The sequence below is a fragment of the Nilaparvata lugens genome, chromosome 2, assembly GCF_014356525.2.
Source record: "Nilaparvata lugens isolate BPH chromosome 2, ASM1435652v1, whole genome shotgun sequence".
In the NCBI taxonomy this organism is placed as follows: Eukaryota; Metazoa; Arthropoda; class Insecta; order Hemiptera; family Delphacidae; genus Nilaparvata; species Nilaparvata lugens.
In genome coordinates this window covers 77976212-78003030 of record NC_052505.1, presented here as the reverse complement: position 1 = coordinate 78003030, position 26819 = coordinate 77976212, and the positions used below count along the sequence as shown (strand labels likewise).

Below are 26819 nucleotides of genomic sequence, written 5' to 3'. Positions count from 1 at the left end.
TTTGAAAAGAGGTCGACAGTGATCCAGATACCCTGCACCTGTCAATATTCTGATAGCCTTTTTCTGCAAAAGCAAGACCTTATTGATGTGGCAGCTGTTTCCATATACTAAAATTCCGTATGCAATTATGCTTTGAAAAAAAGCAAATATGAGCTTCTGAGGTATTTTTCCGGTACAAGATTCTTCAACTGCCTTAACAAATAGATAACCCTAGATAACCTAGCAGAAACGAAATTTATGTGGGGTTCCCAGGTCAACCTGTGATCAAACATTAAGCCTAAAAACTTTAAACTATTGTTATTGTTGTGTGTGTAATCCCTGAGACCAAATGTCATAAGCTGAGTTTTATCCTCGTTCAATTTAAAGCCATTAGCTCTGAACCACTTGGAAGCTTCCGCCAAGGTATCAGCTGTCATATTATGTAAAGTGTGTGCATCTGAATGAGAATTAAGAAAAGTAGTGTCATCAGCATACAACACAGTCTTGCTGTTGATTGTGAGAGGAAGATCGTTTATCATCAATACAAAGAGGAGTGGTCCCAATATTGATCCTTGGGGGACGCCGTACTTTACTTTAGCAAGGTCGGATCTCTTATTTCCTACACAAACAACTTGCTGGCGATCGCCAAGGTACGATCTAAAAAGACTAAGGCTCCTTCCACTGACTCCATAATAAGCTAATTTTTCAAGCAAAATATCATGATTCACGCAGTCAAATGCCTTGCTCAGGTCACAGAAGGCAGCCTGAACAAAGGACAAGTCCTTATAGTCTGTAATAACATACAGATACAGGAGTGAACAGTCAGCATACTAATTTAATAATTATAGCAGAGCTTGTCATGGCTTACTAAGCACGTAAAAAATGCATGAAGCCTACAGTGTGTAGGCACCTAGGCTATAAGTATACGGTATTAGTTATTAGTTATTACTTATTACGTTATAAGTATATTAGTATTGTATATTGTGAGAATCTAGTATTGTATATTGTATTGTGAGACCTAATAGATTTTTTAAAGCCGGACTTAGGTAACATAGCTCATTCATTCCTTCTCATCATTCATGTCCAGTTACTCAGTAGCCTATGTAGTCTAACTTTTGTATTGCCTACGGCAACTAAGATTAGAGTTGCCCGACGCTGATATTTGTGACTGAAATGTCCCGGGATCGAGCTACGGTCTTTTTTCTCGGATCATTCCAATGTATCGGATGAACGCGTTGGGCCGTCCATCCCGGCTGTCTAAAAAAAGTCGTAGAGACAGACGCCCTGAAATTAATCAGGTGCAACCTAAGAAATTTGATACTAGACCTGATTTGAGCCAGATCATTTGATATTATAAGTAGGCCTATATCTTTTCAACTTTTTTTTATAGAATTTGAAAGTGCTGGTATAATATTCTTAAAATGTAGGCCTATATTCAGGGCTACTTTTTTTTAAATAGTATTATAGTACCCTTTTTTGAAATTATAATATGACATTAAATAAAATTTATTTTCAAAACCTGCCAAAGATGATGTGGAACATCGAAGCTAGTAGTTTTTAATCTATAATTTTATATTAATTTCAAAAAAGGGTACTATAATATTATTTTATAAATAAAAAGTGCTGGTGTGAATATACATTGGAATAGATCAATGCTTTGTAACATTCTATATTCTTGTTTCAGTTATTGCTTTCAAGCATCTTATTTCATAAAATAATTCAATTTTTTGCTTCTTCTATAATTTCCCATCAGATTTTTATCCCTTAGCAAATGGAATATTAAAATTTCCTATTACCTCGTCTCCTTTGACGTTTTTAGATTAAATAAACTTACGGAAGTCATTCCTGAATATTTGGTTCAGTTTTTGCTACTAGGAAGATGTTATAAATAGGCTTACATCGATCGTTGCGTTTTTCTGTTGCTTATTTCTCTATAGCTCTTTGTTTAGTCCATTTGCAGTGTTACATGAGCTAATAGTCTTAAAGACGTCTTGCACTTTTTGGGCTTCGGTTTATTCAGCTTGGGAAAACGTTGTGATTTGTCCCGTTCAGATTTCAAGCAAGGCCTACATTGCTAAGTTATTGATTTCATACAAGAAAACAGTATTTTAAAAATAGGAGTTCTTTTACATGACTTGGAACAAGCTAGTGTGCTCTTTCTAGTAAACAAGCTTATTGAATTAGGCTTATAATAGTCTCCGGCCTACAGACTATTGAGAATTTCAGCGTTTCAGAGGAGACAGAAGAAGACAATAGTCTAATTGAGTGTTCGCAGTTCTATATAGTTGACCTTTATATGGGCTATCTATGACATATCAGTTAACTTAGCAGTTACGGTAACTTATAAGTTTTGATTTAGATAAAAAATAACCTACTGTCGAATTATTAAATTTTTTTTCTAAATAATAAATTTTATTATGATGCAAAATAGAATTAATCTGTGAAATATTCAGAACCTAAAACTAAAAATCTCGTAATAAATCTAATGAAAAGCTTTAAAAATCTGGTGTGGCGTACTCACCCAACTTTCCTTGCCGTTATGAAAATTTATCACCTGACGCTAGTGTTCTCGCGCATCTCAAGTCTACCATTCAAAGATCCAAGCCAGCTGGTGACAGGACAATAACGCTGGAGACATACGAGGTCTGCTATATTTCTTCATAGTGAATCATCTGATAGAATCAACAGTTGCCCATAGTTTGCAATTGGATAATCACATTTTCTCAAATTTCGAGCTTATTTTCAATTTTAGGTGAAAATGTTACTGAACATCAATTGTAGAGATTTTAATGGTCAAAATTTTTCGTTTAAATTGTATCTAAAGCCTGATAATTGGGAATCTAAAATCAAACTTTGCATAGATGGGGCGGAGCTCCTGAATTTTTTACAGATATGGGACTTGTGGCAGTGGATAGAGCTTATCTATGACTATTTTGGGTATAAATTTGATCAAAATCGTTGAAGCCGTTTTCGAGGAAATTGCGAAAAACCCTGTTTTTGACAACATTTTCACCATTTTATCCGCCATCTTGAATTGCATTAGATCGAAATTGTTCGTGTTGGATCCTTATATTGTAAGGACCTTAAGTTCCAAATTTCAAGTCATTCCGTTAATTGGGAGATGAGATATCGTGTACACAGACGCACATACACTCATACACACACACACACACACACACATACGCACATACACGCACATACAGACCAATACCCAAAAACCACTTTTTTGGACTTAGGGGACCTTGAAACGTATAGAAATTTAGAAATTGGGCTGCCTTAATTTTTTTCGGAAAGCAATACTTTCCTTACCTATGGTAATAGGGCAAGGAAAGTAAAAATAGTAGAAAATATTTTCAAGATCCATATGTGATTCTGTATCTCAATACAGAATTATCAAGACAGTCAGGTATCACAGTTCTACATTTCTCTAAACATTTTATAAACAACTGAAACTGCTGAATTAGTATAATATGGAGCCCGCTTCATGAAATTTAGTAATCTTGCAATTCTGAAAAAAAGCTGCTAACATAGGTACTGTATAGCTTAGCACACAGGTATAATATAGGGAGTGTCCTCAGTTGAAATAATGCGAATTCTTCAAACCAGGGGGTCACTAGTAATAAATGATTATTAAGATTAATCTCAAATAAAAATGGTTGAAAGCAACATTCAATACAACATGAAAATAGTTGATTTTGTGTACTGTGCATAAAATTGGAAATAATTTCCATTTTTTACAATAATTGTTTTATCTGCTATAATATTATTGTTATGGAGGTTCAATAATTATGTAGCCTATCAGTAGCAGCGAGTATAGAATGCAATTTACATTCACAATTCTTGTGAGTATAGAATGTAAATTACATTCTATACTCGCTGATCAGTGGGCTACATTCTTGTGCAATCATCAACCAAGTTTTTGCACTAGAATCAACTAATATGCACAGCTTGAATCTTTGTAAGAATGAGTTCTGTTTATTGAAAGTTCCCGCGTATTCTAATCAATGCATATGAGTTTTCTACAGCTTGTTATCATCATCATCACCATTGACAGGTATTATTATGAAGGTGGTATATTATATTGCAAAGCATTGGGCAAATTACTATTATTTCCAAGTTTCAGAAGCAGGTTTCTGGAAGCGTTAACGCATAGATCTGTCTACTTTTTGATAAGCTGACATGAGGCAGGCTATTTAATTACCCTCCTATTCTAGTTGGATCATGAGATAGACGAGACTGTAATTAGTGTCTATCTATAGTGAGATTCACTTTCAACTGTCAGCATTCCTTATCAATAATATTAATGTTTCCTATGCAAACAATACTGACAGTTTGAAATGAATCTCACTATATCTATCGGAAAGGCATTTCAGGCAAAGCGTTTCAACTATGGGCAATTGACTAAACTTCAAGCAGAAATAAATATTATCCTACTTGAGAAATATGGGTCAAGGGACTCACGAATTTTGGACAGCGATGGACACATTAACAAGCCATCTCAAGCTGGCAATCAATCACATTTCAATCCTGCTTATGAGAATTATGTTGTTTCTCAAATTAAATTTTCAAGTCTACAAAAGACTACATGATATCAGAGGTCTAAAATAAAGATAATTTATTGTGCTATCTTTCTTCTATGATAGAATTTTTTGTAAACGAATTTTCTTATTATAGAAGTGTTCTTTCACGAAAAAACAATTTAGAAATTAGGCTAGTAAGATGAGATTAGTTGGGTGAATTTAGGAATAAAAACATAGCTTGAAAACAACGATTATCATAAACTTTATTGCTCCTTCGATTTTCTATTATTAACATATTTACAATATAAATATACCTATATTCATTCAAAATTATCTTCAAACGGTGCTAAAAATATTTTCAAATATCATTGAATATATAAAATGTTATATAATTTCAATATCTCGCTTTCCGTATCTTGGAAAAAAGGTGGTTCGGAATCCACTTAGAATATCAATTTAACGTTCTACCTGTCAACCAAAAGATGAAGGCGAAATAGAGTATTTAAGTATAGGTAGAGAGACTGTACCTATCAAAGGAGTAAAAAAATAATATTTCTACAGTATATTCATATTATTTTGATTACTAATTCACTAATCTCACAGAATCAATAAATTGATTTGCGAGATATTGAAAAATGGCTGGCGATTATTTTAAATATGATTTTCCACTCCAAATGGATATTCTAATGACAATTAGTAAAAATTTCGTGAGCTTCAAAAGTCTCAAGTTCATATCCGATATGCTCTGAATTAAACTAATACAGAGGCCTATATAGATAAAACTGTTGTGTTACGTTGACAATATGTCTACTAATTCAGATGAGATTACAATGATTGCAATTGTATGTAGTAACTTACGCTATTGAAATTGAGAATTAAGTATGATCAGAATGAACATCAACAAAAACACTCTCAAGGTCTTGAAGAATCTATCAATTTGATCTAGAAATTTGACTTCAGATATTATTTTAGCTTTGTGCTCATTATTTAAATTGTACGGTATTTATTCATTTATTTATACATTGATGAATGCAATATCATTCTCAACTATGAATGATTGGGAAAGAAACAACAGGCTTCAAGCCCAAAACTGTTCCTTTCCCAAGTATTCCAAGTGAACTCATTCAATGATCAATAGAAAAATACATATGATTATTAATAATCACAGTGATCTATATTGTATCATAATAAAGTGCTTGTATACGGAATACGATAAATATACAGATATTTTTTTAATGAATATTAAAAATATCGTGAAGTTTTGACTGGAGCTGAAAGGTTTCAAACATTTTTTATTATGGTTAGCCTGAGAAAGTGAAAAAGTAAGGTTGATTGTAGATATAATAAGTAGTTCAAAATAGGAAATGATTAGCGTTACCTACAGTATTTATTAGATTATCAATGAGAGACTAGTTTTAATCGTGTGTTATTATTCGAGATTGTGTCGATAGTTGTGAGTTTTGGATCGATGTGATGTCATCGGATGTAATGTCGTCCACTTGTGAGCAGCCAAATACCTCCCACTTGCCTACACCGCTTTTCCTTCCAGACGTCTTTGTCCTACTTTTATCGAATGAATAGAATCGCCACTATTCATCGTCTAAAATAAAAAAGGAAAAAAAAAATGTGAGAAAAATACACAAAATAAAGAAGGTTTAGTCCCACCAAACACAAAAAATATTCCAGGCCATCTTAATTATTTTTTATTGATTCATACAATAAGTACATCATCAAAAAAGATAGGGAGAGAAAAAATAAGATAAGCTTGTGCTATTTCTCTCCCAAATTTAGAGGTTATTCCCAAAATTTCCAAGGTTACACATAGTCCGAAATAGGTATATTCTTGTAGTTGTTCACTTCACAAAATTTTCATTCCTCAATTAATTATTCTTACAACATAGATTTTCAAATTTAGATTTTTATTATTATAACTAAAATAGGAAATATTTACATATAAACATCTCTTTTGGTAATCTAGTATCATAATACTTTTTTTTCAGAAATTAATATTCTGTACGAATTATTTACAGAAAATTCAAAATTGACCAGGCTTATGATAGACAAGGCTTAATATGATTTTTAACAAAAAGACTGTTTTTTCATTACTATTTTTATTATAAATAATTACTATTTTTTTTATTTACAATTTTTCATCTGAATTCCCGTATTTTTCTTTTTTGGATAACTTTCCAGGTATTTATTTGATTTGTTTAGTATCAGAATAGACTATGCCTATTTCCTCTATGCTATTCAGTATTTTGAATCAGACTTGTAATAGCCTAACATGTAGTCTAATGTTTCACATGAAGAAAACTAACCGAAAATCTTGAGATGATCAAAAAATGGTTTGAGAAAAAGAAAAAAATAATATAATTTCAAGCATTTTACGAAGGCATCATGTATTAGGCCTAATATTTAAATATATAGATAAAAGTTCTGAGAATTTATTTCTACTCAACCTCAAAAGGTGTCAAGTATTATTTGATGGACTAGTCTCGACCTTGAACATTCAATAGTACGTGAAATATTTCTTAGTTTATACATGCTTTCAAGAAATCTTCAAGCTTGTTGCTCATGAGAGTTTTATATGAAATTATTCATTGTGTTCACATAGTAGAAGTATTATAACCTCTCCTAGAAATACTAAAATACTGAAGTATTATCAATCATAATTTCACCATATTCAAGATCACTCAGATTAGTTGTTTTCATGAACCTTGAAATGCATAGATAGAAGTCAATCATATATATCATCTGATTTGGTATTTTAATCATTCTAAATTCAAAATGTCTAGCTAATATATATTCTTGGACAGAACTTTGAACTTTAAATTTCCTCAGTAAGAACATAACCAGTTTTTTCGGATATTTCATTATTTATCAAATTTTGGGAACAGAATAGTTTTGGGCTATGCCTATTGTTCTATCCCGATCATATTCATATGATTTGTAATTATATCAACGAATAAATAATAATAAATCTATATCAAGCACTTCACAAATAGTTTAAAACCACCAAGTCTTTGACCATTCTTTTAAACCTACCTGGAATTGTTTGAAGGAATTGAAGTGAATATACAGAAAAAGATTGCTTGCATAGCTATTGCTGTACAAGTCTTTTTGATATCATTGGTTTTAAATGATGCTTCAATCGTATTGTGGATAAATATGAATTCGAGAGAGGACAAAACTGGTTATAACTCACATCCTGCACTAAGCTGAATATAACTATTCACCCAGTCTAGACGTGAATCTTGAATCTTATAATCTATATGTTATCATACAAGAGTATGTACTTTGACCATGAAACACACGATATTTGGACGCATTCCATGGTCCACATACAACCACTAGCTTGATATCTTCGAGACAAAATAAGTTATTGAATGGACTTTATGAAGTGGCACTCACCACTATTATTTTACACCTAATTATTTAAAAAAACTAATTTAATATAAACTAATTTTTATAATATTCAACCTAACCTAACCTAACCTAACATACTAGGGACTTCAAAACAATGTATACATAAATTCAACTTTATTCGCAAAACGTTCACCCAAGATTAATGTGACTTCATTAAACTGGAAAATTTCTAGATAATTGGAAGAAAATAAAAACGTTTTGAAATTATTAAGTTGATGTTCAATACACCGTAGTACATAATACGGTGTGTTAGAATACATCGTAGCCTAATGCCAATAATGTTCGAAGTGGCACCTTTACTATTTCAAAGACTAAGGCCCAGTTGCACAACAGCCGGTCAAATTTTAACCGTGATTAATTTCGCGAGAACCAATCAGAGAAGGCGTTATTGAAAAGATGGCTTTTCTGATTGGCTCTCGTGGAATTAATCACGGTTAAAATTTAACCGACTGTTGTGCAACCGGCACTAAGGGTTATATGTATCGAGAATGTAGTAAGATTTATCTACAAACTCATTGTGCTAGGAAATTCACGAATGACGCATCACCACGTCTGAACTAATTAACTTGCAATTTTGCATATAGATTCTTTATTTACCGAGTATGGTTATAGGGCTATTTCAAATTCTTCAAGATTTCATTAGGTCAAGTTTTCAGTTGGTCAAGGTTTTAATTAGCAAATCACATTTGCGGAGCACGGGTTACCTGCTAGTATTTAATGAAGTATAAAGTAGGATCCAATTTTCTTTTGTCAAAATATATTTTTTTAATGAAAATCAATCTGTATCTTATATTTAATCAAATGCATTTTTTATTATGTTCGCAAAAAGGAACCTGGCTGGATAAGGTATAGGTGAGCCTAATTCGCTTTCTTCTTCCTATCTACTATTCTGGTAAATTTAAATAGTAAATTGTAGTTTATTAGTAATAGTAGTAAATTGAACAGTAAATTTTAATAGTTTAATTGTAACGTTTTCTCCTATGTTCCTGAGACATTAATGCATGGTACCGCTTTTTTTGAAACTAATAGTCAACATTAGCTAGGGTAGGGGAGGGTGGGACACAATGAGACATGGGCCACTGTGAGACATTGGAAATATTTAATCATAGAGCTGCTCGAAAGTAGCTGCACTCTGTTGGGGATAGCTTCGAACTCATATTCATCCATAGATTCACTTTGAAAATGGCTGCCATCTCTCTACTGGGTTCTGTTGTACTTCATCTATTTTTGAAGAGCAAAAGTTCTTATAACACTTGTTCTAATTGAGAGCTACTACTCAGATAAGATGGTGTCTCTATATTTTAGGTACTAAGCTATGAAACCCTGTTTCATATGTGACATTTTAATATATTTGTACTCGATTTTTTAGGCTCCAAACTGGTTCCAGAGACGATTCAATGTAGGCATTCACACTGTGCCACAATAAGACACTTTGGTTTGGGCCACAATGAGACAGATTTTACGTGTATAGCAATGTTGAAATTCAGTTTTTTTCAGGCTCCGTTCCTTTTATAAATTTAATTTGAAGTTCAAGTTAATAAATGCAAATTAGAGATTTCAAAGTCTTGTTTTTTGTCTAATTCCTTTTTAGAAACCATAGTCCTTAAAATGACATATGGTAGTTCCATGGACAAAATCATGTGTTTTTCATTTTATTATCATTAAACTAAAAAAGACCAATATCACAATAAGTATTTTATATCTACCTGAGGCTCAATAAATTTGAAATAATCATTATTTTTTGTTTTTTTTACCATGTCCCAATGTGGCCCATAATGTGTCCCAATGTGGCCCAGTGTTGGGCCACAATGGGACACTTGCAAGGGTAAATAGAAACATATTTTATTGGCATTAAAAATTACAATAGATCATCACAATAAGAGCAAAAGGTGCAGAAAATGATTAAGTTACTATCTGACTATAGAACTATGCTTTCTGTCAAATCAAACAATTATGAAAATTGAAAAAGTGATTTTCGTCTCATTGTGGCCCACCCTCCCCTACAGAATCAACAAACATTTTTTTGAAATTGAAACCAATTACCGAAAATAGTATTTTGAAATATGGATAAATTTTTCTGGAGCACCAGGTACAGACCTGATTGTGAAATGTAATCGAACTTATTGAATAATTTGATAACGATACATTCAATGAATCTTTATGGTGAAATATTTGTTGTGGGAGAAATTAACTGGTAAAAATCCTACTAGAAGTTTACTGAAAGTCTATTCAAAAGTAATGAAATTTATTTCCTAAGTGAGCCTCTTCAACAGGACTAAATTGAGCCTCATTTGTTCTATTAGAAATCCCACTAACATAAAAGCTTCATCATCTAATTGAACCTACTGTCTCAACTCAATACATAGTAATGTAATCCTTACTATGGTTTATTGGATTTTTTTAGAAAACCATTTATTAATATTATTATTATTAGCGTATGGCTTTCAATTGTGGGTAGACCCAAGGGTAGTTCCACCTCGCCGTATATAGTCCAAAGTTCCCTAATGGGAAACCGGACACTAAGGTTATAGTGAGCACTATACTTTAAATTTACACTTTTCACTTCGAAATAAAGTTCATTTTGATGTTAAAAAGTCCAAACATATACAAAACCGAAACAAAACACAAAACCTCTAAGCCAAATTTAGAAAATATTGAATTAAGACAATTAATATAATGATTCACTATGGCATCTCTAATCCAGGTATACTAGCATAATTAACGAGAAACGTCTACATGAACATTAAGTAGTGAAGTAATTATCAAAACCTTTCCAATTATCGAGAAATACTTCTGTCTTGGCGATTTTGGGATCTTCGTTGGCTAGGAATCTGGTCTTCAACCTGATGAACACAATTAGTGAGTTTCATGAAATTATGTCCAATATGGATTAATGTGATTAGAATCTTCTACAGAAAAATAAAAAAAAATAAAACTTTAATACTATGTATATTATAAATATTATTATATTAATTGAATTAGAATTTCTTTCTATTCAATCTAGTTTCTTGCTCGATAGGAGGAAATAATTTCCTGAATGAAAAATTCAAGTTCAATTTTCTTGGAAACCCATTCGATTCAGAGTCTACAATCCGACAATAATTATTGTGCTCTTGACTTTTCTCATAGTTTTCTTCATATTCCTTTCTTCTAAGTGAATTTTAATAATTAAGAAACATTATTAACCATGTTCGAACAAATACTAATAGAATGTAGCATGATTTTTATACTTCCAGCCCCACATATACTTAATCTATTTTGAGCTTTGAAATGGCAGCTTAGTCAAGATTGCTACTGGAAGACAATCGACAAAACAATTAACAAAATGGAATCTTATCAGTATTATTGATATATAAATGGGGTCAGTCAAACTCATCAATTTAACGGCAAGCTATCTGAATATTTACATGCTACCTTATGAAAACGGAAAACCACTCCAAACAATAAAATTATAGAATGAGAAGGTGAACTAGGATGTTATAAAATGTTCAGTCAAACTCGATTCATTGTATTTTATTCAATGAACAACTTCTATAAAAAACATACAACTTATAGATCACAAATAAATTAAACTCAACAAGTCAACTGGTGCTAGTTTTTACATAGTAGTTTTCAAGATAAAGATGCCAAACACGCTGATTTACAAAAGAAGAGATTTGTATATGAACAAGCTATAGAGGAAATACTAATAACTAATTAACACTTTGGAATTAAAGAACTTAGATCTTACGCTGTAGCATATTGTTGCTGAAATGTTTGTAATTTATCCCGCGATGTCCAAAGGCAGTAGAGCGATGCAATACCCAGACCTACAGCGCCTCCTAATCCACATTTTCGTAGCCCATCTGAAAAATTAATTTTCATTATTGAGAAACAAGCAAAAATGTATCTGGTTATTATTCAATAGCGAATAGCACATAGGTTAATGGGAAGTATACATTTTAATTGAGATAAAAAATGAACATCATATGAACAAATTTCTTAAAAGTGACGATTAAGAGTGGACGATAGCCCTTGCACTTCTACATGAAATACTTTATCAAATTAATTTTTCTCTAAAATAACTTTAAACGTGATTTGAATACACGATCGTATGAGACATCAATTGAACACGTCAGACTGCTACTGTGCATTCATAAGAAACGAGGAGTCATGGTAGTTGATAATACTGTATGGATTATTATTTAGAGTTAGATAATTTAGAGCTACTTGTAAGTACATAAAAATACAAAATCAAAGTACCCTTTTAAAATGTATTTATTTTTTTATGTAAAGAAGTTAGCTAATTTATTTTATTTCAGTTTATTGATCTTATGTTTTAATTGTTATGTATCATCTGACATCCTACAAAAATACAAAATAATAATTATATTCTAACACAAATAGAAGTCGATATACGATAGTCGATAGTACGATATAGTGGATATAAATACTTCAAATGTAAGTCGACAGTACATACTAGAGCATGGCCAATCTACAGTTCTTTTTTACACTATAGGTTAGCTAGCCATGCTCTAGTATGTATTGAAAAGTAAGAAAGTATCTATGTATTCCGAAACACGTAACAAGTGATATAAGTCATAAATTCTCAAGTTAGAAATGCGTAAATTGCTTTAAATACATTTATTGATCCGATATATAAATGTTCAGGATTGTATTGAAATAATGATGAGTGACCAGAAAAGCTGACATTTTCATTCTCTTGTACCGCAAAAATGTATCTCAGGGAATGGTTCAAGAAATAAACAGCAAAAGAATAATTGCAAACGCAAATGGTTACTTCAATCAGTAAAAGGTATCAGGTCTAATGTATCAACGGTATCAACAGTATCTAATGCCTGAATAGCATTGAGGTATCTAGTTTTGTCTGAAGAAGTAGATCAGATTGGAATATAGTTGCATATATTCCTACATTCAGCTAAAATATATAGCAGCATACATTGTATAGCTGCATGTGAGATGAATCTAACAGAATTATAGAATCGTTGTTCTTAGACAACTAACGGTCATTCAGAAGTGTGCTGATTAAATTTAGTAATGAACTGAAATCCGTATTCAGGAGTCAATTCATAAAAGCATAGAATTAATCTCCATGAAGAGCAAACTTGATACTTTATAGATTTTGATTATATTACATGACAGTTAATAAAATTAACTTCGAGTAAGTTCGAAGAGCAAACCTTTTACTTCACAGATATATTCTGTAACATTAACGACCGGTTTCTAGGATAGAACACTTATTAAATCTAATGGACCTATAGATTTAATGGTCAATTCAATTTGATAAGTTTCATAGAAACGGGGCCCAAAGGCGAACGCACAAATCAGCAGACAGAAGGGAATATCCCTCCTCAGGTGTTCAAGTGTTGAATTGAATACAGACGTCCCACGGCCGTCCATTATAATTTCTGTATTATTATACAGAATATCATTATTTTCTGTATTATTATACAGAATATCATTATATTCTGTATTATTATTATTATCTTTGTATGCTATTATTATTTTGACGTGCAAATATTTATGGGTCTATCTAGACCTAGCACAAAATAAAAACAATCAATCTGCAAATGTCTGCATAGAGACGTTTGATTTTTCCTCAGTCTGTCTGCTGCTGTGTGATTTCGCTTTTCGCCGTTTGAAAACAAATACTAATAGCGTTTTAAACAATTACGCTTAGGGTCTCTTCCCACATAGCTACGCTATGCTGAGATACGTTCAATCTCCCAATGATAAATCCAAACTAAACTGATGTGAAAGGGACGGATTCGTAGCTTGGATTTAACATTGGGAGATAGGACGTTTATGCTCAACTCATACTAACGCGATTCAGGTCGAGAAGAGACTCGACTCTAAATCGAGAGCATGTGTTTTCAAATGGTGACGTCGCGAAGGACTAGAATCGACTGGTCTGAGTGTCACCATTTGGAAACACATGCTCTCGACTAGAGTCGAGTCTCTTCTCGACCTGAGTCGCGTAAGAGTGAGTTGAGCCTAAGACTTCTGACACAGCGTTTGGTGAGATAGTCGACTCATTTTGAGCAATATTCAGGATACATACGTGATGATTTGTAAAGCATTCCGGTGGCGGTGGCAGCCGCCATTGTGTTGAGCTCGTCATCGACGCCCCGCGCCCACGACAACAGGATGCCGAATCCGCTGTACATCACCGTCACCACGCCCAGCACACCTGACGTCGCACTGCCTTGCTTCGTGATGTGGTTCAGCATTCTAGTCACAAACAAAATCACTGTTGAACGATATTAACATCATAGAATAGAATAAGTTTTATTGTAACCGCTTCTGAGGTCTTCAGAAGCATTACCTTCGTCACAATATACAATAAATGTCACACCTACAATACAATAATTGAAAATATACTATTCTAAAAGAACTACTATATCGTGAAATATTAATATCCAATTATGGGTATGTCTAAATAAATAACAAAGAGAGAGATAAAACAAAAATATTCAAATACAAGTTATTCTGGTCTTGAGATACAATGCAGTCACACAAATAAAAATAAACAAACAAAAATAAAAAGTAGCAGTAGTTGATACAGTACTTAATGTACCGCAACTATAATTATTAATAATTTTTCGTCATAGTCATTCAATTTCAGCTGTTTTACATCCATGAAATCAAGCCGGTAAACAGCTGATTGTAGAACAAATAAACATATGATTCTCATTACAGCATACTATACTGTAATAAATGATATGTTTTCTTTACATTCGAGTATGTTTCCTAGTTCCGAATTTGGAACAGCAAAACTGGTACGAAAACCGTCTTTTAGCGCTCCAGGTGGAAGTTTTGTCAACTACAATCAAGAAATCCCAGATTCGAAACTTGTAAATAGGTTACATATGTGTTTATAGAATGTCAGCACAAGCAGGTAATGTTTTCTGTTTCTCAATTATTATTTTTTAGATTATAATGACAAAAAAATAATGTAAGTTACTTGGACGTGGATGTCTTTTGCAGTGCTCGAATGAAATTCTAGTCTCGGCTAACGCCTCGACTAGAAACATCATTCTCGCCTGAAAAACGGCCCTTCCCGTCCTTGTGACTTAAAATACTATCAATTACAAAGTCCTAGCCAGTACATAGAACTCCTAAAAAGTGTGAATGGGGTTACTGATTAGGAATATTTTTAACCTCCGCTTGAAAACTTGATTTTGCAAACCTCTAAATTGTTCAGAGAGCGAATTAAAAAGCTTCACACCAATAAAAAGAAATGTTTTTTGCGTGCTAGCATACTCGTAGCGATTGGTGATCAAGTTCTTCCTGCCTCTAGTTTGATGTTCATTCCCTGTTCAACAAAATTATTGCAGTTTTCCTTCACAAAGGTCAGACATTGAAGCACAAAAATAGAGGGTAATGTCAATACTAATAGCTATAAGAATTCGTCATCACATCACGTTAATTAAATGAGATTCAACAACTTTCTATAGTACATTAACATTATAAATAGCGGTATGTAAATGTAACATTAAAATGTCATGGTATAGATGAATCAATTTAAAGCCTAACCAGGCCAACTTGTTCTTTTTCAGCCAAGCCTGGTATGTAACATTAAAATGTCATGGTATAGATGAATCAATTTAAAGCCTAACCAGGCCAACCTGTTCTTTTTCAGCCTAGCCTGGTATGTAACATTAAAATGTCATGGTATAGATGAATCAATTTAAAGCCTAACCAAGCCAACCTGGTCTTTTTCAGCCTAGCCTGGTATGTAACATTAAAATGTCATGGTATAGATGAATCAATTTAAAGCCTAACCAGGCCAACCTGTTCTTTTTCAGCCTAGCCTGGTATGTAACATTAAAATGTCATGGAATAGATGAACCTTTATATTAGCCTAACCTTTAAAGACTCAGGCGCATTATGGAATCAAACTTGTACAGTGAGATCCATTTAAAACTGTCAGCATTGGATGAATGGGAAGAATTAACGTTATTTAAATAGAATGCTGAAGTGGATCTCACAATGTTATGTTTTGAAACATCATCCATATGTTATGTTTTTGACGGATTCAAGGATCCAAAGGTTCAAAGAACCTCACACGTCAGCCGAAGCTTATTGTGTGTCCCAAGTATGTTAGTTGGGCAAACCAATAACTGTGTCCTTTACAAGATCCAGGAATTTTTTCCTATACCAACATCCAATTCCTCACCTGGTTGCTTGCAGCCAAACAGAACCCTTCTCTTTGCCGCTAGTATCACGCAATCCAGTATGATATGCTTGGCAGTCTCTTCAGACTTATTACAAAGCCTACACATCTGACTTTCATTTCTGAGTTCAAGTGGAGATGTTTCCTGAAGTGGCCATGTCCACTTATCAGAGCAATCAACTGCTTGATCTGACCTCTACCCAACCTCACTAGCAAGCAGGCGAAGTGAGAGCTTGTGTCTGCTAGTAGCCTCTTGCTAAGTGCTAAGACCTTGCCATTGCTGGTGATGTAATCATTTACTTATTGTGTGGAATCTCACTACAGTAATTAAATTCATATGATATTGATAAGCGAGATATAAAGGTGCAATTCCTTAGCGGCGTTTCAAGACGCGTGGTTAGAACCACCGCGGCTAACGCACATAACCTAAAAATCTATTAGATTCGATGATTCATCAGATATGAATCGTGAAAGCAATATAGTCCAGGCAATGAATGCTCAAAAAAGGTATAGAGGGAAATGTTTGGAAGACAATTTTTGACCCCACAGTTCTGTTGAGAGTAGTGGGGAGGTAAACATATCAAAAGTCCCCACCCCTTCCACCTGTGAAAAGTGGGTGGGGGTGGTTTAAATGTACCATATTTTAGTTACTCGCATAAAACTCAAAAACTATGTATCCTAAGGACTTGACTGTCATATAGCAAATAAAAGCTCACATAATTTCCTACAATATTCATTCTACAACTTTTTTTATATCTCCTCTAGTTTTCGAGATATCCGCTCTTGAAGGTACTACACTTTTGAAAAAAAAACACTTTTGCCACGAATTTTTTTCTATTTTTGCACTTATAACTCTTTTAAAATCGATCGGAAAAATCCATGCTGATTATGAGCTTATAAGGCATTGAATTCTCTTCAATTTTATGTATAATTTCACACATTTACGAATTTCCCTACACCTTTTGCAACAGCTTTAGTGTTGAGTGTTAAATTTCATTCTTGCAACAATAGACCAATAATTGACAAAGGAATTTAGAGGGAATGTTTTAAACACATTTTTTTACTTTGCAGCTTTGTTGAGACTTGTTAGGAGAAGAACATATCAAAAGTCCCCATTCCTAATTGATTTGAGTACCCTGCTAAGGGGATGAGGTTAGTTTAAAAGTTGAATTTTTCAGCGTTTTGCTTCCACGCTCATATCTTGAGAACAATGCGTTCAACCGACATAACTATCCATTCAAAAATGAAGCTTGATTAAGTATCCACACTTTTTGTTTAGTGCAATTTTGTGATATTCCCAACAGTTCCCGAGATATTCGCTCTTGAATGTGTGTAATTGTTGAAATAACAGGTTTTTATCCAATGTTTTGCTCTTTCAGGGCTTATAACTCTCCAACAATGCATCATAAAAACTGATGCTTATCATAGGTTTGAAGAGCATTGAATTCTCTTTGAAATGATGTATTATTTTACTATTCTGAGTTTTCCTCTCATTGTTAAAACATCTACAATGTAGGGGGTGAAATTTCCATTGCTGCAACAAGTGTCAAATCAGCGGTACATCACCGTCACCACGCCCAGCACACCTGACGTCGCACTGCCTTGCTTCGTGATGTGGTTCAGCATTCTAGTAACAAACAAAATCACTGTTGAACGATATTACCATCATAGAATAGAATAAGTTTTATTGTAACCGCTTCTGAGGTCTTCAGAAGCATTACCTTCGTCACAATACACAATAAATGTCACACCTACAATACAATAATTGAAAAAATACTATTCTAAAAGAACTACTATATCATGAAATATTAATATCCAATTATGGGTATGTCTAAATGAATAACAAAGAGAGATATAAAACAAAAATATTCAAATACAAGTTATTCTGGTCTTGAGATACAATGCAGTCACACAAATAAAAATAAACAAACAAAAATAAAAAGTAGCAGTATTTGATACAGTGTGTACTTAATGTACCGCAACTATAATTATTAATAATTTTTCGTCATAGTCATTCAATTTCAGCTGTTTTACATCCATGAAATCAAGCCGGTAAACAGCTGATTGTAGAACAAATAAACATATGATTCTCATTACAGCATACTATACTGTAATAAATGATATGTTTTCTTTACATTCGAGTATGTTTCCTAGTTCCGAATTTGGAACAGCAAAACTGGTACGAAAACCGTCTTTTAGCGCTCCAGGTGGAAGTTTTGTCAACTACAATCAAGAAATCCCAGATTCGAAACTTGTAAACTAGGTTACATATGTGTTTATAGAATGCATGAAGTAATATCAGCACAAGCAGGTAATGTTTTCTGTTTCTCAATTATTATTTTCTAGATTATAATGACAAAAAATAATGTAAGTTACTTGGATGTGGATGTCTTTTGCAGTGCTTGAATGAAATTCTAGTCTCGGCTAACGCCTCGACTAGAAACATCATTCTCGCCTGCAAAAGGGTCCTTGTGACTTAAAATACTATTAATTACAAAGTCCTAGCCAGTACATAGAACTCCTGAAAAGTGTGAATGGGGTTACTGATTATTATTATTGTCATTTGTTACGTGAAGCCACAAATCTGAGCAGAGCTCAAGTGGCATGTAACATGTCATGAACATTTTTTCTATGCAAAGTGTATCCATCTGTATAAACTCAAAGTATGAAGGCACCACAACATTCCTCCATTGTATAGGGACACGCTTCCACAAGTACATTAGTAATTGAAGACAAGAAAAGCCTATGACTACCACATAACCGTATTCTTTCAGGTAGACAATTGAAGAGCTTCAGTCCCGAATAATATGGTCCTTTTTCCAAAAGTGTCTGTCTGTGAGCGGGGTACTGATATACAGCTGAACTCTTTGCTCTTGTGCCATGGCACAAGGCCATGGCAAACTACATTTCCCTCAAATCTCTCTGAATTTCTGAAGACAAAATTTACAGTCTCAAGGAAGTGCAATGCTGGGACCGTGAGAAACCTGTATTTTCTAAAAATGGGCCTACATGAATTGGATGGCCGCAAGCCCTCCAAAACACGAACAGCTTTCTTTTGCATCTTAAATATTTTATATAAATTATTTTTACTATTCCCCCAAAAGAAGATGCTGTAGCGTATTAGGGCTAAAAAATATCCATGATACACCTTCTGAGCTGTCTTTATAGTGAATGCAGTCCTCACAGTTCTCAGTGCAAAAAGTGCATGATAGAGCTGTTTTATAAGTTTTTCCAAGTGTTTATCCCATTTCATATTTTTTTGCAATTCCACTCCAAGAAAACTAGTCACTTCAACAGACAAGCACTCCCTCCCATTTGAAGCATTCAGGTTTGAAGGTTCAGCATGATGTCCCGTCACGGCAAACCTGATATAGTTGGATTTAGTCATATTCAACTTCAATGCATTATGACCAAACCAATTGTTGAGTTGATGGGAATAGTTTTAACCTCTGGAAACTTGATTTTGCAAACCTCTAAATTGTTCAGCGAGCGAATTAAAAAGCTTCACACCAATAAATAGAAATGTTTTTCGCGTGCTAGCTTACTCGTAGCGGTTGGTAATCAAGTTGTTCCTGCTTCTTTGTTTGATGTTCATGGGATATTCCCTGTTCAACAAAATTATTGAAGTTTTCCTTCACATAGGTCAGACATTGAAGCACTAATAGCTATAGTGAGTGCGGTCCACGTTATAATGACAGTATTTGATCAACATTGGTTTTGCTATCCTAGTTTATCATTCGACAAAGCCGGTGGTACTATCCTTTACTAGGTCCACAACGATGCCAATTATGTTTTTGACAGTGTAGAAATATAATTAATTAATGCAGAGAATCGGTATCGCTATTCTTCTATCTTTATCCACTGCCATTATAACGTGGACCTCACTATATAAGAATTCGTCATCACATCACGTTAATCAAATGAGATTCAACAACTTTCTATAGTACATTAACAGTATAAAATAGCGGTATGTAAATATAACATTAAAATGTCATGGTATAGATGAATCAATTTAAAGCCTAACCAGGCCAACTTGTTCTTTTTCAGCCTAGCCAGGTATGTAACATTAAAATGCCATGGAATAGATGAACCTTTATATTAGCCTAACCTTTAAAGACTTAGGCGCATTAAGGAATCAAACTTGTACAGTGAGATCCATTTAAAACTGTCAGCATTGGATGAATGGGAAGAATTGACGTTATTTAAATAGAATGCTGAAGTGGATCTCATTATGTTGTGTTTTGAAACATCATCCATATGATATGTTTTTGACGGATTCAATGATCCAAAGGTTCAAAGAACCTCACACGTCAACCGAAACTTATTGTGTGTCCCAATAGTTATTTGTATATCTAGAGTGAAAAGTGCTGTTTTTTCTCCCTGAGGGAAAAGTTTGAAGCCCGAGGCGAAGCCGAGGGCAACAATTTTCCTGAGGGAGAAAAAACATTTTTCACTCGTGATATACACAACATTTTTCCTCCACCTACATTTTTATAAAAACTGCTAATAAAATAATTTTTAAAAACGTATGTGACCAAACAATGTGTTACAACATAATCTAAAAAGTAAACAGAAACAGCTGGCTTGTAATCACAGTTCTCCTCCGACAGCACTATCTGTCGGCCAAAGTTGTAACAACAATGACAGCCAAAACTACAGAGGCTATGATGAAGTTCCCGTTTCAAATTTGATTAGTTAATAAGTAATATTCGTTGGGTGATATTTTGAATAACATGGAATAAAAGAAAAAAATATATACATTTTTTTAGTATAGTGATATCAAGTTTGTAATAATAATTTCAGCATACAAACATAAATTTTATATATCGATCAAATGTCTGGTTGAGGAATTGAATTTAGTTGGTTTAATGACTACTCTATATGCTTCCTCATCTGAGCTTAGACCTTCTGACCTATTCCAAATGTACGTTTTTAAAATAGAGATGCTTCCCATGTTATTTAAATGGAGTCACTTTTACTCCCTAGGGAGTTTTTCTGTTTTTTAGTACCGAGAGCGAAAAAGTGACACTTTAGTATCATGTTTCAGGGAGTAAAGTAAGTACTTTTGACAGTAAGTGGAGGAAAAAGTATGTTAGTTAGACAAACCAATAACTGTGTCCTTTACAAGATCCAGGAGTTTTTTCCTATACTAACATCCAATTCCTCACCTGGTTGCTTGCAGCCAAACAGAGCCCTTCTCTTTGCCACTAGTATCACGCAATACAGTATGATATGCTTGGCAGTCTCTTCAGACTTATTACAAAGCCTACACATCTGACTTTCATTTCTGAGTCCAATTGTGTGGAGATGTTTCCTGAAGTGACCGTGTCCACTTATCAGGGCAATCAACTGTTTGATCTGACCTCTACCCAACCTCACCAGCAAGATGGCGAAGTGAGAGCTTGTGTCTGCTAGCAGCCTTTTGCTAAGTGCTAAGACCTTGCCATTGCTGGTGATGTAAGTCCCAGAATCATTTACTTATTGTGTGGAATATCACTACAGTAATTTAATTTATATGATATTGATAAGCGAGATGTAAAGGTGCAATTCCTTAGCGGCGTTTCGAGACGCGTGGTTAGAACCACCGCGGCTAGAGCACATAACCTAAAAATCTATTAGATTCGATGATTCATCAGATATGAATCGTGTAAGCAATATAGTCCAGGCAATGAATGAATGCTCAAAAAAGGGTATAGAGGAAAATGTTTGGAAGACAATTTTTGAACCCACAGTTCTGTTAAGAGTAGTGGGGAGGTAAACATATTATCAAAAGTCCCCACCCCTACCCCCTGTGCTAATGGGGTGGGGGTGGTTTAAATGTAACATATTTTGGTTTCTCGCATAAACTCAAAAACTATGTATCCTAAGGACTTGACTGTCATATAACAAATAAAAGATATCATAATTATTTCCTACAATATTCATTCAACAACATGTTTTATATTTCCTCTAGTTTTCGAGATATCCGCTCTTGAAGGTATAACACTTTTGAAAAAAAACACGTTTGCCACCAATTTTTTTTTTCTATATTTGTTCTTATAACTTATTTAAAATCGATCGAAAAAATCCATGCTAATTATGAGCTTATAAGGTAATAAATTCTCTTCAATTTTTTGTAAAATTTCACACATTTACGAATTTCCCTACAACTTTTGCAACAGCTTTAGTTTGAGTGGTAAATCTCCATTTTTGCAACAATAGACCAATTGACAAAGGAATGTGGAGGGAATGTTTTAAACACAATTTTTGACTTTGCAGCTTTGTTGAGACTTGTTAGGAGAAGAACATATCGAAAGTCCCCATTCCTAACTGATGTGCTAAGGGGATGAGGGTAGTTTAAAAGTTGAATTTTTCAGAGTTTTGCTTCCACGCTCATATCTTGAGTACAATGCGTTCAACCGACATTACTAACCATTCAAAATGAAGCTTGATTAAGTATCCACACTTTTTGTTTAGTGCAATTTTGTGATATTCCCAACAGTTCCCGAGATATTCGCTCATGAAGGTGTGTAATTGTTGAAATGACAGGTTTTTATCCAATGTTTTGCTCTTTCAGGGCTTATAACTCTCCAACAATGCATCATAAAAACTTATGCTTATCGTAGGTTTGAAGAGCATTGAATTCTCTTTGAAATGATGTATTATTTTACTATTCTGAGTTTTCCTTTCATTGTTAAAACAGCTACAATGTAGGGGGTGAAATTTAATTGCTGCAACAAGTGTCAAATTAGCGGTTCCACACCTTCAACAGAGGGGATAAAGATGCGTACTTTTGCTATGTTCACCTACTAACTGGTCCAAAATGAAATTCGTAAATGTGTGAAATTATACATAAAATTGAAGAGAATTCATTACCTTATAAGCTCATAATCAGCATGGATTTTTCCGATCGATTTTAAAAGAGTTATAAGTGCGAAAATAGAAAAAAATTGGTGGCAAACGTGTTTTTTTTTCAAAAGTGTCGTACCTTCAACTGCGGATATCTCGAAAAGTAGAGGAGATATAAAAAAGTTGTAGAATGAATATTGTAGGAAATTATGTAAGTTTTAATTTGCAATATGACAGTCAAGTCCTTAGGATGCATTGTTTTTGAGTTTTATGCGAGAAACCAAAAAATGGTACATTTAAACCATCCCCACCCCCTTAGCACAGGGGGTAGGGGTGGGGACTTTTGATATGTTTACCTCCTTACCACCCTAAACAGAACTGTGGGGTCAAAAATTGTCTTCCCAACTTTTCATTCTATAACCTTTCCTTGACTGGACTAATAGGCTATAATAGACAACACTTCTAATTCATCAGCCACCATAATGTTCATACAACATGAATATCCAATGGGTCATCCAAATCATACGTATTTATAGGTTATTTGCTCTAAACGTGGCGGCTCTAACCATGCGTCTCTCAAGACGCCTCTAAGTAGTTGCACCTCAAGATTTGTGTTCCAACTTTGAATCTCAGGTTTATCAGAAGCTATGAGCTTTGAGTTGATAGAGGTCTATTGTAACATCAACTTTTTTCTCTACCATCTCTTCTCTTGGGGAATCCGATCTCACTAGGCATCAATCCTGCATGATAATATTGTAGAAATCAATCTGAGAAGCAAACCAATTCTTTTTCCTCCCCGTTTTCACATCATTTGTACATGTGTACACGATATCTCATCTCCCAATTAACGGAATGACTTGAAATTTGGAACTTAAAGTCCTTACAATATAAGGATCCGACACGAAAAATTTAGATCAAATGCAATTCAAGATGGCGGCTAAAATGGAGTAAATGTTGTCAAAAACAGGGTTTTTCGCGATTTTCTCAAAAACGGCTCCAACGATTTTCATTAAATTCATACCTAAAATCTAAGCTCTAAATCTATCAACTAAATAAGCTCTATCAACTGCCACAAGTCCCAAATCTGTAAAAATTTCATGAGCTCCACCCCATCTATGCAAAGTTTGATTTTAGATTCCCAATTATCAGGCTTCAGATACAATTTAAACGAAAAATTTTGAGTGAAAAAGATTGACCATTAAAATCTCTACAATTGATGTTCAGTAACATTTTCACCTAAAATTGAAAATAAGCTCGAAATTTGAGAAAATGTGATTATCCAATTGCAAACTATGGGCAGCTGTTGATTCTATTAGATGATTCACTATGAAGAAATAGCAGACCTCGTATGTCTCCAGCGTTATTGTCCTGTCACCAGCTGGCTCAGATCTTTGTTTATAAGTAGACTTGAGATGCACGACAACACTAGCGTCAGGTGATCAATTTTCGTAAGGGCAAGGAAAGTTGTGTGATTGCGCCACACCAGATTTTTGCTTCTTGACTTTTTTCACTTTTTTGAAATTGGATAGGCAACGTATTTTTCTTTCTTTTTTCCATCACATCTTACTATGTATCCAATTGTTTTTTGTGTATTATTAATTGATTGTTTTCCATTCTTTTACCGTTTTGAATGTGTTACACTCACCGAGCAAGTACCTAGGTGAAATGTGGCAATACCTACTTGATGACTAGTTTCTTTCCACCTTTCCAACCACTGGTAGCGATCGCTGCGACGCTCAGTGCTGGTGTTATAGGTATATTGTATAAACCTATAATATTGTGATTTGTGCCTATGTTAAAATAAATAAAATAGCAGCGATCCGCGATGAAGCCTGCTATTGCCGTCACAACCACTATGAAATTCGTTCTTCAACAATAAACTTCAAACAATCAAGAGTTGTTGCCATTTTGAAAATGAGTGAGTTACTTACTGCGTCCTCATGAGTTTTCCCGTTTGTCCAGCCATTGTAGTTCCCCTCAATCCATTATAGAACCCGGTTGTTCCTCCAATAACAGCTCCAATCATATACGATCCTCCGATTTGTGAAAATGCCAATTCAAACCTTCCTCTTTCCCTGGAGTTTCCTTCTGGGAAAATATATTCTGGCTGGACGGGTAGATAGGAAGGGTCTAAATTGAGATACGGCGAGAGCGGAGCAAGGCTACTAGAAGAAAGTCCTGAAAAAGTTGTAATTTCAAATTTTTATTACAGTTTCACAACTAAGTTTAAGTCTTGCTGCAAAAATTTGCTGAATTGGCGGTCGAATGTGAAGCATACCAGGAAACTGGTGAGACAACAGTCAGGTCACCAAAATCTAGTGGTCGAATGCCAGAATCTGACGACCCTAGTATAATGAGTTAAAAAAGAAATGTCTTCGGGCACACTCAGAAACTTACAGACACATTGGTTTTCGAATTTAATACTTGCCTAAGATACCATTGATGTGGATGTAATGGGCTTCATAATGGCATTAAGGGTTCGGTCACACAGATATAGCTATCTGCGATCCTATAGGTTTCTAAGCAATATCTAATATTATGCAATCTAGATTCTAAATATGAAAACCTAAATAATCGCAGATCGCTGAAATACTATGTGTGACGGTGCCCCAATAAGGTATGGTAGAATTAGGATTGTTTGACTTAGGCTACTTATGTATGGTAGCCAATTGTGACAAGTACAAGATGGTCAAATTAATGTTTTGAAGTTAATCGAGTCTTTGAGAAACAACTGAGTATTCCATCAACCAAAGGCATAAACTAATAAATCACCTTATCAATCCAACTTTCATTATCTCCTCACTACTATCCAAAATCGCCACAGAACTGACACTGGGAGAATAAGAAGTTGCATTAACTTAAAACATCAATCCTACCTTGTAAGCCTATTTGTGCAATAAATATGAATATTATTAAAAAAAACAGATGATATTACTATTATAGAAAAAATTGACATCAAGTTATGTAACAATTATTAAAGAATTGACAACTGCAACGAAACTAAAAAAATGTACAAACCTGGACAGTAAAATATTAAGTTATTGTGAAGAAATCTATATGAAAGCAATAAATTTACCTGAAGATTTTGATCTAGAGTCGTCTGTGAACGAATTCATTATGCTAAACGTTTCAGTTTAAATTCATTCGAATAAAAATGTGTAGATTTTGAAATAACCTCACAAAATGTGAGTAAGGTGATGGGAAAATGGACGAAGCCTTGAAATCGAAGGGTAAAGAGCTACGACAGGAGTACAACAGAAGAGAGGTCAGAGAGATTATTGGTAATCATGACAAAACTGCAGCTGTTTTGAGAACGCTGAAATATAACAACCATAGAATTTATAAATTATATTTTGCCGATTGACCGACTCATCTTTTCTTTGATAATTGTGTACTTTTTTGCGTTGCTCGACAGATACGGCGAATAAAACAGTTTTTCAAGATAAATATTTCTATTAAGATTTGCCACATCAAAGAATGTGAGTGTTTTTTCACTTAAAAGTTTTATTAAATACGATAGTTATAATAATAGTGAAAACAAGATGGATAACCAACAACGAAATTTCTATTAAATTTGACTACCAGCTTGTTAAATAATTAAGACAAAGTGACTTCAAAACTGGATACTTTACCCACACTAACAGGCAGGCCACTGTACTGGTGCAGTACCAATATAGAGCGAAGGATTCCTTCCTATTGATGGTTCCGCAGCGCGATATATTTTTCATTTCATATGTCAAATGTTTTCAAGTCTTCCCCTTGTGACATGTGCATGGAAATCAGAATCAGTTCTTTATTATGCCTGCCATTGGTGTCCTTAACATGCAGCAGAATAGACAGTATGTACTAGTTGAATACCATAAGGATTGAACAAGGATTTAAGCTTGGTT

General features: G+C 33.9%; 1 protein-coding gene across 3 annotated transcripts; it reads right to left on the bottom strand.

Moving 5' to 3' along the window:
• Window positions 1-5089: 5089 nt before the first annotated feature.
• LOC111045962 (mitochondrial import inner membrane translocase subunit Tim23) lies at window positions 5090-26189 on the bottom strand. 3 transcript variants are annotated; one of them, XM_022331440.2, is made up of 6 exons: window positions 26006-26189; window positions 24861-25107; window positions 13987-14156; window positions 11656-11770; window positions 10695-10768; window positions 5090-6099 (listed from the first exon to the last, which is right to left on the bottom strand). In XM_022331440.2, exons 1-6 carry the CDS (start codon window positions 26043-26045, stop codon window positions 6089-6091), a joined length of 657 nt encoding a protein of 218 aa, XP_022187132.1. In that variant the 5' UTR covers window positions 26046-26189; the 3' UTR covers window positions 5090-6088. The 3 variants fall into 3 exon arrangements, with proteins under 3 accessions (XP_022187132.1, XP_022187133.1, XP_039277736.1); XM_022331441.2 differs by lacking the exon at window positions 10695-10768 and having other exon boundaries at window positions 26006-26161; XM_039421802.1 differs by lacking the exon at window positions 5090-6099 and having other exon boundaries at window positions 10654-10768; window positions 26006-26180.
• Window positions 26190-26819: the final 630 nt, after the last annotated feature.